We start from the raw sequence: 13,604 nt of genomic DNA, 5'->3' as shown, positions 1-13,604 counted from the left end.
AAATATTTTAAATTGAAAGGACTGTTAATTTAAACAATTTTAGGAAGACATTCTCAAGTACAGGTAATATTCTGATAATAAACTTCAGATCTTTCTTTTTGAGACTCTTTAATATGAACCTTCATGTTGAACTGTGCATCTTCAGTACCTTTGCTGCTTCTTTGGCACATTCTCTGGTACAGTACTTCCAAAATCCAAATGTAAGAAACTCAACTTTTAAAAGATTGCCTATCAATTTTCAAAAAGCGAAAACTATCCTGTTTTGAAAAGGTTATTTAATGGAGAAACATATTTCATTCCCAAATGGGACCATGCTGTAAATTTTGCAATTAGGCATTACTTTTGAATTGTACAATGGTATTTTACATAAATCAGTATTCACATAATTTTTATAATATACAATTATATTTTATATAATTATTAAAATTATATACATGCAATTTGTTTATACAAAATTGTATGATTTTATATAATTGCATAAATTATATTTTTGTAAAATGGATATAATTTTATGTTTTATATAAAATTTATATAATTTTCAAGATTATGTAAACTTTCATAATATGTATTTTAGAACATATGCAATAATTATTCATCTGAGTGCTTTATTTATATCCTTAGTTTTATAGTGATATACAATTATCATAAACCTGACTTTCCAGTTTCTCATAGTGCCACTTGTGCCTAGAGGACTTAATTGGTATTCTTTTTGAAATAAGCATCTTTGTTTATTAGTCATACTGGGAGATTTATTATGCAAATTTCTTATAGGAATTGTTGAGGAGTACCAATTGCCTTATTATGACATGGTGCCTTCAGATCCTTCAATAGAGGAAATGAGGAAGGTTGTTTGTGACCAGAAGTTTCGGCCAAGTATCCCAAACCAGTGGCAAAGCTGTGAAGTAAGTCTGTGTTCCTCTTTGGCTGGGAATGGAGTGGGGCAGGGTTTCGGGAAAGGGGCAGAGGGAGAGGGACAGAGAGAATCTCAGGCAGGCTCCATGCCCACTGTGGAGCCCAGTGCAAGGTTTGATGTCTTGACCCTGAGATCATGACCTGAGTCAAAATCAAGAGTCGGACACTTAACTGAGCCACCTCGCACCCCAGGTGCCCCAGGCTATGTTCTTACATATGTTTTATCTGTTATAATTTTGAGGTAAGTATCGGGGAAGATTTTCAGAGACCATACAGTTCTACTGTCTTCATCTAGGCATCCAGTTCATTCCACATGTATAAGTATATGTCCTTGTATCAGTCTTCAAAAAGATTTTATTCCCTTCAGCCATATGTACACAGAATGCCAAGATAAGTGGCAGCAACAAGCATCCCAGTGACTTTACACAAGACTATTTCTTGCTATGGACAGTCCCCTATGGGTCAGGCAGCTGTGCTCTCTGTGGTGATTCAATGATCCAGGTAACTTTGATCTTGGGATGCTGCTATCTCAACACAGTGTCTAGGTCAGGAAGTGTCTAGGTCAGGAAAAGAGAGGAGCTGGAGGGTCACCCAGGGCTTTTAATGCTTTGGCTTCAGGTGACTCACCTCACTTCCGCTCATGATTCACAGACCAGAGTCAGTCACACGGCCCGATCTGCCTGCAAGGAGTCTGGTAACTGTAGGAGCACAGACAGGTTTGGTCGTCAGTGTCCATGCAAGGCGGAGTATTGCAATTTTTCGATCATCTTTACAGCCAGTACATTTGCCAAAGTTTGAGCTTCTGTTTTTAAATCAGAAAAGCTTCCTCATGGCAGAGGCCACTGTTCTCTCATCACCAACAATGCATCCAGTAAGCATCATGTCATAGGCATAGATTGTGGTTATCCCAATGCTTGTTCTGCCTTACGTGAAGTGAGAGACTTTTCTAGTTCCCACAGGGAGAAGGAGGGGAAGAAGAGGGAAAGATTGCAAACCATCTGACTAATTCCACAACTGTTTTATGGCTTTCCTCTCCCTCAGCCCCATTATTACTGTTATATTCTACCATACGTAATTGTAATATTTCAGGTCTTTTTATGGTGACATCTTTTAGCTGGACTTCATCATAAGGGTTATTTCATACAATAGTTTTTCTCCTCATTTCCCCTCCTCTTCATGTTTCATTCAATTCTTTTTCTATTTAAGGGAGGAATTATGTCTTGATGTTTCTATTCTGTATAGATATCTTACCTACATACTTATTTTAGAAGCAGAATTTGAAATATTTATAACCAAATTGAAATTAAATTAAATTATTTCTATTGTTAATAATTTTATGTATATGAAAGAATATGTAACATATATATAAAATTTAAGCATAATAATAAAGTGGCAGTCAGTGAATTCACTACTAAGTTTAAAAAATAGAACAAAGATCCCATACTGCTCTGAGAGATTACAATAGTGATTATTTATTATTGCCTTGCTTTTCTTTAGGAGAAAAAAAATATATATAATGTATAAATATGTATATATAAATATATATATATATACTCATGCTAAAATATATTGTTTACTTTTTTGTAATTGTGAAACATTATTTTTTTTAGATTTTTAAAAAAATTTATTTATTTGAGAAAGCGAAAGAGAATGAGAGAGACAGACAGAGAGAGCATGAGAAGGAGGAAGGTCAGAGAGAGAAGCAGACTCCCTGCTGAGCAGGGAGCCTGATGCAGGACTTGATCCCAGGACTCCAAGATCATGACTTGAGCCAAAGGCAGTCACTTAACCAACTGAGCACTCAGGCGCCCTGTGAAACATATTATTGAAACTTACTGTAGATAGTCTTCTTAATTTCTATTCACTTTGATTTATATATGTAGCTATAATCTGTTCATGCTCATATCAGTGCAGTAGTCCATTATATGGGTTCTTATTGTTGATTGTCTTATGTGTGATTTTAATATTTTTTAAACGATGTTGATATATATACATATATGTGTGTGTATATATATATACATACACTATACATTATAATATATACATACACATTATATATATGTGTGTGTATATATATATATATATGCATGTGGGGGAGAAAAATGTCTTAGAGTATAAAACTGTAGATTCTTTTGGGGTGTCCACATAGATGATCATATCTCCAAATAATGAGAGTTCTGGGACAAATTCTTAAGCCTTTTCTTTACTTCTTCTTGAGTTTCTAGGACTTCCAGTATAGTGTTGCTTAAAAATTGGTAATGGATATCCATGTTTTACTCCTTAAAATTTTGTACATTTCTCCTTTGAGTATGCTGTTCGTTGTAGGTTTTGTTTATCAAAACTTTAATCACATTAAATAAAAACTGACTTTGTTTGATAAAAGCTTTTTTCCTACCTATGAGGTAATGATATAGCCTTTCTAGTTTTGTCTCTTAATGTGATAAATTGCATTTATAAATTTTCCACTGTTAAACCAATCATACATTCCTAGAATAGAACGAACATAGTCATTTTTTATGTGATCAATTTTGTACATTGCTGATAAAAGCAATTTTTGTCCATTTTAATCCAATATTTTAGTTCTATTTTATTCTGTATTAATCCTATGTATTAGATATAGTGCAATTTTATACCACTATTACTTATTTAAACTTAAGAAGATATTTATCATTTTCTTTGTTCAACATTCCTTTTTGCCTCTCAGAGCTTCCTTCTTTTTTTTTTTTTAAGATTTAATTTTTTATTTGACAGACAGATCACAAGGAGGTGGAGAGGCAGGCAGAGAGAGGGAGAGGAGGAAGCAGGCTCCCCGCTGAGCAGAGAGCCCGATGCGGGGCTCGATCCCAGGACCCTGGGATCATGACCTGAGCCAAAGGCAGAGGCTTAACTCACTGAGCCACCCAGGTGCCCCTCAGAGCTTCCTTCTAAGATCATTTTCTGATTTCTTAATGTGCATTTTTTAAATGTATTTTATTTAAATTGATTTTTTAGAAGGACCTAGAAGTGATGAGTAGTGATGTTGAGCATCTCTTCATGTGTCATTCTAGGACATTAATTCTTCTAGGACATTAATTCTAGCATCTAATGTTTTGATGGATTTGATTTTACTGTTTGTTGTTTCAATTGATTCTTGCTTATTATACTTTATTTTCTGCTGTCTTGTGACTTTTTGTTTTGAGCTTAGGCTTACTGTAAAATTTTAAGGCCTGGGCTTGATTTTTCTTCTTACCAAGAGTCAAGATTTAGATAATATTCTTTACAAAATTCCTTATAAGACTGATTCACCTGTATATCCAGGACTTTGGAAACATCTTGACCTGATACTTCCTGTGTGTTTTGATGGCGTTTCCTGTCTTTCCCATGTTGTTCATCAATTCTGAAAGTCTAGACTGTGAGATCATCAGATGTTACCAGAGTGGACGCTGGTTCAGTGATTTCTTCCATCTCCAGATTCCTGTGTTCTCTGATTGTTTTCCACTCTGAGTATTTATCTTATTTATTTAGCAGCTCACTTATACTATTTTTTTATTCAAATTTTTGATATTTACACCCAGGTCATTATTTTATTATGGCATAAATTAAATGTTCAAATGCACAAATCTTAATATGCAGCTCAATGAGTAACAAAAAGAGTATGCGTGTATGTACTTAACATCCAGATCAAGGAATGTGCAACTCCTCCTGTATGCCTTTTTGTCTTTCGTGTCCCTTCTCAGAAGATTTTAAAAGAGAGCTACTCTACCATATTCCCAGAAATCAGTGGATTGAATTTTCAATTAAAAGTTAGTCTCCATAAGGTTAATGTGTGTGTGTTGACTGGATTTTTAAAGAGGTTTGGTCCTGATCTTCTGATACCGTTTTAAATTTACTATTTCTTCATCAGAGCTTAGCATCAATTCCTGGGATTGTGGTTATGCTTCTCTTGGACTGTGTTTGTGTGACTAGCTAAAGTGTTTGATATTTTTCTCTCTTAAAGGCCCTCCGAGTCATGGGGAGAATAATGCGGGAATGTTGGTATGCCAATGGGGCAGCCCGCCTAACGGCCCTTCGTATTAAGAAGACTATCTCTCAACTTTGTGGCAAAGAAGACTGCAAAGCCTAATGATGATGATTCTGTTAAAAAGAAATCTCTTACAGCTTTTTTTTTTTCCTCATTTTCCCTCTTTATGTGAATGTTTTTGCCTTTTTTGGTTGTCGTTCTACCTCAAAGATAATGCAGTACAGTATTTAAGAGCCCAAAGGCAGCATGGAAAAAATAACTGAAGTCAAGCATGGGCAGGAATTGACTTCATCCCATCTCTGTGTTGTCTTTAATTTTCTTTCGAAAAGCACCACATCAGTTCATCTTTTTATTTAATAAGAGAGATATTGCAAGAATATAAAATAAGCTATATAAAACTAATACAAGTCATTAAGATTTTATTTTACTTGAATCAAAAACACATGAATGAAGAAAAGGAAATGTAAAAGCTTTTTTTTTTCTGAGATGAAAACACCTTCATTAAAAGTGTGAACTAGAGCATGTTATATCTCAGCAGAAGCTTAGATTGTATAATCTGCGGTTTTCTTTTCTTTTTTTCTCTTTTTCTTTTTTTTTTTTTTTAAATTAAGAAGGGTATTTGAAAAAAATTACATATTGCCCTGAACTTCAGTCTCTAAAACACTTAAAAGGGGAGCCGCTCAGTTGGAAGATAGAACTGAGGTCCCAATAGCCACTGGCTTGGCCTCCTTTCTACCTGCTATCCTGTTCTTCATAACCCGCCACCACAGCAGCCCCCAAAGCAGTATGAAAGCCACTACGATTGCTACTTCCTCCCATTTACAAATGAGACATCGGACAGCTTGGACATTGAGACTTCCTGAAAGTCACATAACCAGTGGTGGAGCTGGCACTAGGTCCAAATCTTGTGATAACTCACAGTTGTAGACTTAGCTAACTTCCTGCTTTCCCATTAATTCCCATATAGTACTTTTCTCCTTATGCAGAAACGACAGCTTTCATGATGGTATTCATGGTTTAGTTAAACAGAAGACCACCTGGGTCATTCTGCCCAATCATAATGGGCCTGCATGAACTCTGAGGACAATATCCCTTGACGTTTTCTTCATAGAAATTTCATAGTCTGACTATTTGTGAGATAAATATTAACGTTTTCTGAAAACTTCCAGAGATTAATCAGGTATAAAGATGCATTGTTAGGAGGGGTCTTTAAGATTTATTTCAGAGGTTCCCACTGCTTTTGGAATACACACTTAGAAAGAATATATCGGAAGTAGAGGGAGGAGGAAGTAGAAAATATTTTGAGAAAAAATAAGAGAACTCTTCAGTAACTGTAAATAGCTATTTCCCTACCTTTTCAAAATGAGCAAGTAAATGCAAAAGAAGGCTCATGGTACTTTTGCTTTTATTCTACTTCCTGTGGAGACAGAAGTGATGAATTCTGAATAATACTTGGAACACTGAATCTTTCCTTCAAATCTGTAATTCTGCTTGGGTAAAGGAGATTTAACATGGTATCTTTTGTTGTTGTACAGCACTGATTCCTAAGCTTTGATCCTTAGAACATTCTTCTGTTGAGACGTTCCAAGACCAAAAGCATTCTTTGATAGATTCTTAAAAAGTGATAGTATACATTAGTGTATCTTGTACTTTGAGGAATCTAGCAATAAAGAAATGTTGTGGGAGCTACTTTTAATTAGATTTCCCAAATTATTTGGTCATGGAATCCTTTTGTTAAGAGGCGGGAAAACATTTTTACTATCCCACATTTTAGAGTTCTACAAAACATAGCTTAGGTAACAGTGTTCAAAAGGATATAGCGATGTATTTTCGTGCAGAGCACAATCTAGTGATTATAATTCATTTCACTATGGAAATATGTTACTGAACCCACCTTCATTTGATTGGAATGAGATAATCAAGGGCAAATATCTGACAGCTGTGGTCATCCATTCATTAAATAAGATAGGGGACCCCTTATCTTCATTGCCATAATATTGGGGTCAGTAGAGAACAGATGCATCATAGGTTCTGCCCTCAGGGATTTTAGAGACTCATTTGGAAATGGGAACAACGATGTAGGTATTGGTTTGTGGGAAGGAAATAAATTGACAATGTAGGAAGTCTTGAGTTCCATACGACAGTGGGTTCTGGAAGTTATTTTCAATTTGCAAAACATTTACAAGGTATATTTATTGGGCCAGTGCAGACAATCTAATTATATAATCAGTTTTTTAAAATGCATATGGGAAGGGATTTTAAAAAGAGCTTATGGGAAGGGGTGATCTGACTTCTTATAGGTTGTATTTGGATATATGAAAATGAAATTATTTATTTACTATGGTTGTATTATAGTTAAATGGTTGTTCAAATAAATAAGAATAATATTTCTTGTTTTATTCACTTATGTTGGGTGAATATACTTATTTCAGTGTTTAGAGAATGTTTTAACATTTCCATTTTCCTCTACATTATGTTTTATAATTTATTTGGGTGTGTCCAAATAGAACTCCATATTCTTATTGGTTCAACTTTTACTCTAGAGAAATTTGTACATTTTGAGATGTTTTTCTTGTTTTCATGTTAGTTTACTGTAATTTCTAACTGACTGGTCTTACATCTTAATTACCAAACACACTTCTTAAGAAAAGAGTTAGGTTAACAAAAATGATTAAAAAAAGATGAAAGTTCTAATTTTTCTTAACTCTCAACATGATTATAAATAGAAAATGCTCACAAGAACAGGATAATGTTTAGAGCATAAATTTATTGTATATACCTTTCCTGTTAAACTTCATATTATTTGTTTTTGATGGAGTGTCATTGTGTAATATTTATTTCTTTTGAATTGTGTGATAAGCAAAAAATATTCTTAGACTCAATGTGTCAGTGTTCTTTGCTCCTTTCAAATATTTTGACTTCGGGTATAATATAAAGCTTGGGAAATTGCTATTTATGAAATGCCAGTACTGTATAAAGTGGTGATGGGGTTTCTATGCAGCATCACTTTTTAAAATAAGGGAAACATTATGTGTTGTCAATATTACAGCATGAACTTGTTGCCTTCAAGCTACACGTTTAAGTGTGTAATTGGTACGAATTATGTTGTGTGCTTTCTTCTCTGTCTAAAATATTTGGCATGTCACATCTAGAATTCTTAATTTATGTTCTGACTTGAAAGTTAAGTGAAACATGACTGTGTCGTGCACTATTTTAGGCATAGCACTTGCTTTTCATCTTTATACTTTCAATTAACTTTGCATTTTAAATTTCCATGATTGTATGAAAATAGTAACCTGGTTGCAGTGTCTGAAGACTTCAAAATCAGATTTTATTTTAAAATGAATATCTACAATAGATTCATTGGGTTACAAGTTCCATAAGAATTTATTATTCTTAATACTTCTACTTTAGTAGAATTATTAAACAGAACTACTAACTGTGCTGAAATTTGCCACCATGTGACTTACTGGGGCAGAGAAAACTCAGGGCTGTCTTAGAGTTTACGCAAAAATACCAGGGAACCTACTGAGAAATCATCTGAAAGCAGGAAGCCCACGTTTGCCATTGTATCAAATTCAACTTAAAATTTCTTAGCAGGGAATATTTTTTGATTACTTATTTAAAATATATATAGAGGGTTTTTTGTTTTTGTTTTTGTTTTTTTTTTTTTAGATTTTATTTATTCATTTGAGAGAGAGAGAAAGCACTAGCTGAGGGGAGAGGCAGAGGGAGAATCAGACTCCTTGCTGAGCAGGGAGCTCAATGTGGGGATCCATCCCAGGACCTTGAGATCATGACCTGGGCCAAGGGCAGATGCTTAACCATCTGAGCCACCCAGGGACCCTGGAGATGTTTTTTGTTTCAATAAATTTATTTAAAGTATGGACATTTTATGTCCCATCAGGAAATTGAGAAAGTAACAGTAACAAGTGAGTCAAGTTGATGGTGTGTGATTATTTCAATAAGCATCACTTTAAGTAAATTTACAAATATAGCATTTTAGGTCACTTGAAAATATTTAAGAATTCATTTCTTAAAATGGTGTCATTATGGTTTTTGAAGATATTCTAAATACCTTCTTTCATGAAACATGCTCCTGCTGTGTTTGGCACTGCTCTGTATTAGCTCCCTCCATAAGGTAATACCTACAGGGACTTTAGGTACTATTTAGTGATGACAGTCATCCCTTTGCTTCTGACAGCTTCTTCTAAACAGAAGAAAAGATGTTGGTTGGAATACAAAAGTTTCATTAAAAATGTTAATATTAAATAGAATTTCCATAATAGGCAGTTTTTCAAAGTATGTCAATGCAAATTTTCCAATATTTGACACTCTTTTTTTCTCCTAGCTTTGCTTTTATGTTTTGTTATTTTTCTCACCTCCTTTTAAAATATTCCCTACTGTTTTCCAAAATTATATTTAGTCCCTAATTTAAAAAGCAACTAGACATCATTTAGCTTAATCACTCTAATATTTAGCCTTCTCATGAAAGGGAATCCTTTGGTGGTCTAAGTTATTTCAGATGTGTCACAGACAAAAACACAAAAACCAGAACTTGGAAATTATAAGGAATGTAAAAGGTTTTATAATTTAATTTCCATATTTTATAGATAGAGACACCAAGGATCAAAGGTTACGTGACTGCTTGTTATTAGCAGAATTGATAGGCAAACGCAGTGGTGACTCCCACACCAGGACCCTACCACAGTCAACATTTGCTAATTAAAAAATTATTAACATGCCTCTAAACCTACCTTGAATGTACACTGATAGAATGCATCATTTAATTGTGTTGATCAAATCTCAATTCTCTCTCTCTCTCTCTCTTTTTTTTTCCCCTGCTAAAATATTTTGCTCACTCCTAGTGGGGTCAATGAGAAGAGCTAAAAGCTAAAACAGGCCAGGGGAAAGTTGTAAAGTAATTGTCAAGCTAGGTAGGCAACCACTGAAGTAGTGAATAAAATTTAGGAATTGGGAGAACGTATTATTTCTTTGCACAAGTAGCAAGTAACGATGAGACACTTCATGCCTCTGTTTCTCCCTTTTCGGTAACAATTGTTCTTTTTATGCCTGGCAATGGGAGCGGGAGACGATTAGCCTTTCAATCTCAGACCATGGCTAGTAGCATATTATCTTCTCTCTTTTCAGTTTCTCATTACTTTTTCTTCTGTATTCATTTTCTTTAGATACATTAAAAAATCTTTGCCGGATATCATCAGTTCTAGTCACTCTGTAATTTCTGTTCTTCTAGCCTATGTTCACATTTGCTCCACATTGAACTTCCTGGCAAGATTGTAATTTGCCATAACCACATATGAGAGGTTTTGTCTTGTGCCTTTTCCAGTGGTTTTTCATTTGGCACAATGAAGAGAGGATTTGTTAATGGCAGAGAAAATTTTCTTTCACAGTTTAAAAAGACTACCAGTCAAGTTACATTCTAGCTTTTAGCTAACATACAAGGAATGTCTACTTTTGCCTTAATGCCAAATTCCGCTTCAAAGATGATGACTTTGGACAGAGAACGTGAAATTTTTGTCTCCTAATGCAATTGCTAAATTTATTTCTGCTGCTTCATACAATCACTTTGTTTTGCTTTGGCCGTCTTTTAAATTAAGCTGTTATGGCATATGGTTTGTACATAAGATTGTATGGAAATTAATCATCCCCATTTTAAACTCCCTTGATTAAAAGCTTCCTGTCCTTCTTAATTCAGATATAGATTAACACAACATTTGAGAGGATAGGCACACTGTCTCATCTTAGACTTTAATATATTCTGATATGACTGTATTTTCTTATCGCTGGTCCCTGTTATTGTGCAAGAAAGTTTTCTCTGCAGATCTAACTGTTTTAACTGCAAGATTTGTACATGGGCTACATGAACCTGAATGTCAACAGTACAACTGAGAATCTGAATGTATTAGGAAATGGGCCTTCTACTGAGTGTCACCAGATTGAGCAGGCTATGTAGTGTCCTGCATGAGTCCTCTCCTTTGAGGGAAGATTGGGGCTAAAATCTAACCCGCAGTTGGCTCCTCAACTCAAATATTTTTATATTTTTCAGAAAAATATCTTACATGCTGTGTATCTTCAGAAAAAGAGTCCGCTTCTACAACCTCAGAGAATGATCATTAAATATTCCAAAATGCTTCTTGACATCTGCAAATTGACTAGAGAACCTAGGGGAAAAAAATTCTGTAGATTTTCATCCTAGTATTTCTAAAAGAGTGAAAGAGACTGTGTGTTCAATCTGTTGATTTAATTTTTCAACCCAGATAATCTGAAGCAAGACATGTGGGCCCTCATTTAATATCTCTGTTGAGTTTTATTTCCGTGTGCAAACTTGTTCATTGACTTTGCTTGTGAAGAGGTAACTACATGCCTAAATTCTGTGTAACTAAGGCAGGTATAAAATGAAATTTACCAGTATCTCCATTTCCTTAAGTAGGCTAAAGACAAGTAATTAAATATTTTCCAGATTCCAACTCTTTTTTTTCCTATTTATATAAGGTGTGTTTGACCCAAAATATTAAATTCTAGTTTGTTTCCACAATCACTAGTGTCAAGCTCTTGTACTCTTCTGAACCTAGGCTGGTGAATATTATTCAAACTTGATCTGTATTTGAGGCTTTAAAATGTCCTAAATACAGAAAATTAGATTCATATCTCAAAAAAAGAAAAGGGGGATTTTTGGATTGACTTTCAAAGTACTAATACTAATTATACTTTTCTTTTGGTAGTGTGACTTTTCTTATACCTAAGAACATATTACAAATGTCAAAACCATTGCATTTTGACATTGCAAAACATGCCTTGAACTCTTGAACTACTGTGAAAAGAATCACTGTTGTAAAGACTTATTGTAAGCTGGCTGATATTCATAGGTATGTAAAAAGATATTACCCTTCAACAGACAGGCCCAAATGAATGTATATAAGGAATATGAAGAAATAAATTAGGTTTTAAAATGAGAATTGGGCAATAAATTGTATAAAAAATGCAGATGGTGATTTTAGTAGTTATAATTTTAATTGTTGAAGCTGAAGAGAATTCTAAATTCCAAAGAGAAATGAATGATATTCAGATGTTTCATTAGCTTCTAGTTTATGGAAATATGCATTTTGTAGTAATATGTATACTTATTTTCTTTAGAAAAATAGTATTTTAGAATTTAGTAAGAACTCAGTGATAGCCTTCATACCAAAATGTTTAAATTTACTAACAGTAAGTCATAAAGTATTTATTTTAAAGCTTTTTAAATATTATTGCATAACTTTCAGCTGCCTCCAATGTAAATACTTATCTGCCTAAATGTTATATTTTTATGTATGCATTTCTGGAAATGTATTGTTTTGTAAAGTGGCAAAGTTAATAAATCAATCACTCCTTGCACTTGTTTCTGTGAAGCATATAGAGCTCTATTTTAAATAAAAAGAAAATGTGTCATATTTTGGTTTCTGTGTTCTGTTACTTTAAAATTGTCTTTATATTTGCCTGCAGTAAATGGAGAGGTTTTGGAAATTTAAATGTTTTTTGCAAATGGACTTTTTCTTCCTCCCTTCCTTCCTTCCTTCCCTCCTTCCTTCCTGGAAGAGGAACTTGCTTCTTCAATAACCATTTCTCTATGTGAAAGTTAGCACAATAGTTTTTGACTTATTTTTCCTGTAGAGTAACAATTCCTTGTACTTATTTAGGCATTTTTTGAAAGACTTTTGGGTAGGCCTACTCTCAAACAGAACATAGCTTCCTTCACATTTAGATAAAATCCTGAACACTCATGTGGTCTATAAGCACCTTCAGGTTATGGAACCAGAAAACTTCTCTGCCTTCATTTCTGGTATCTCCCCACCTCCAGACTGCTCTACAGTCTTCTGCTCCTTGATGTTCCTTGAACTTGCAATACAACTGCCTGTCCCAGGGGATTCATTCTATTCCCTCTGGCTGGACTATCCTTCCTGCAGATAGTTGTAAGTATAGGTCTCTGTTAGTATACCATCACACCAAATGGGCTTTTTTTTGCCATGCTTTCTAGAATTGCACTCTTTATCACTCACTGTCCATTTAGCCTGTTTTCTTTTTCTTTATAGTACTTTACATTAACTGGCATTATATTATATCACATACCTTGATCTCTGATATTAGGGATCCTTGCACTTAAGTTTGAAAATGTAGTTTTAAACATTTTTTTAAAAAGATTTTATGGATTTTTTTGGCAGACAGATCACAAGTAGGCAGGCAGGCAGAGAGAAAGCAGGCCTCCTGCTGAGCAGTCAGCCCGATGTGGGGCTTGATCCCAGGACCCTAAGATCATGACCTAAGCTGAAGTCAGAGGCTTAACCCACTGAGCCACCCAAGTGCCCCTTGAGGATGTAGTTTTAAAACGTTAAGAATTATATATTGTGCACAGTAAGAAGCACTCTGTGGCAGTCATTATTTACCCATTTCCTCCCCCATGTCTAATAAACCTTAAAGGACACTTATAAACTCAATCAAGAATAGTTTATCCAAATTCATAGTGGCTGTTGCAGAAAGACATGAAAAAATTAGTTTTGAGGTTTATACATTCAATCCTACAAAGGTGGATTTTTTCTGGGCATTAGTGTAGAGAGGCAAAACACTGCATTGGTTTTACTTTTGGTATCAGCTCTTCTGTTCTTCCACTTCGTTTTCTTTTTCTACGTTGAGGGCA

The 13,604-nt window shown here is 34.4% G+C and overlaps 1 protein-coding gene across 3 annotated transcripts in view; it reads left to right on the top strand.

Moving 5' to 3' along the window:
- Positions 1-5,101, top strand: part of ACVR1C (activin A receptor type 1C) — a 101,900-nt gene extending 96,799 nt beyond the window's left edge. For all 3 annotated transcript variants that reach the window (XM_032355638.1, XM_032355637.1, XM_032355636.1), the window contains 2 exons: positions 772-902; positions 4,889-5,101. In XM_032355638.1, coding sequence (XP_032211529.1) covers positions 772-902; positions 4,889-5,014 — 257 coding nt within the window. In that variant the 3' untranslated portion in view covers positions 5,015-5,101. The remainder of the gene's footprint in view (positions 1-771; positions 903-4,888) is intronic.
- The last annotated feature ends 8,503 nt before the right edge of the window (positions 5,102-13,604 follow it).

The sequence above is a fragment of the Mustela erminea genome, chromosome 8 (assembly GCF_009829155.1).
Source record: "Mustela erminea isolate mMusErm1 chromosome 8, mMusErm1.Pri, whole genome shotgun sequence".
Taxonomy (NCBI): Eukaryota; Metazoa; Chordata; class Mammalia; order Carnivora; family Mustelidae; genus Mustela; species Mustela erminea.
The sequence above is the reverse complement of the archived record's forward strand: the minus strand, read 5'-3'. Positions and strand labels throughout refer to the sequence as shown.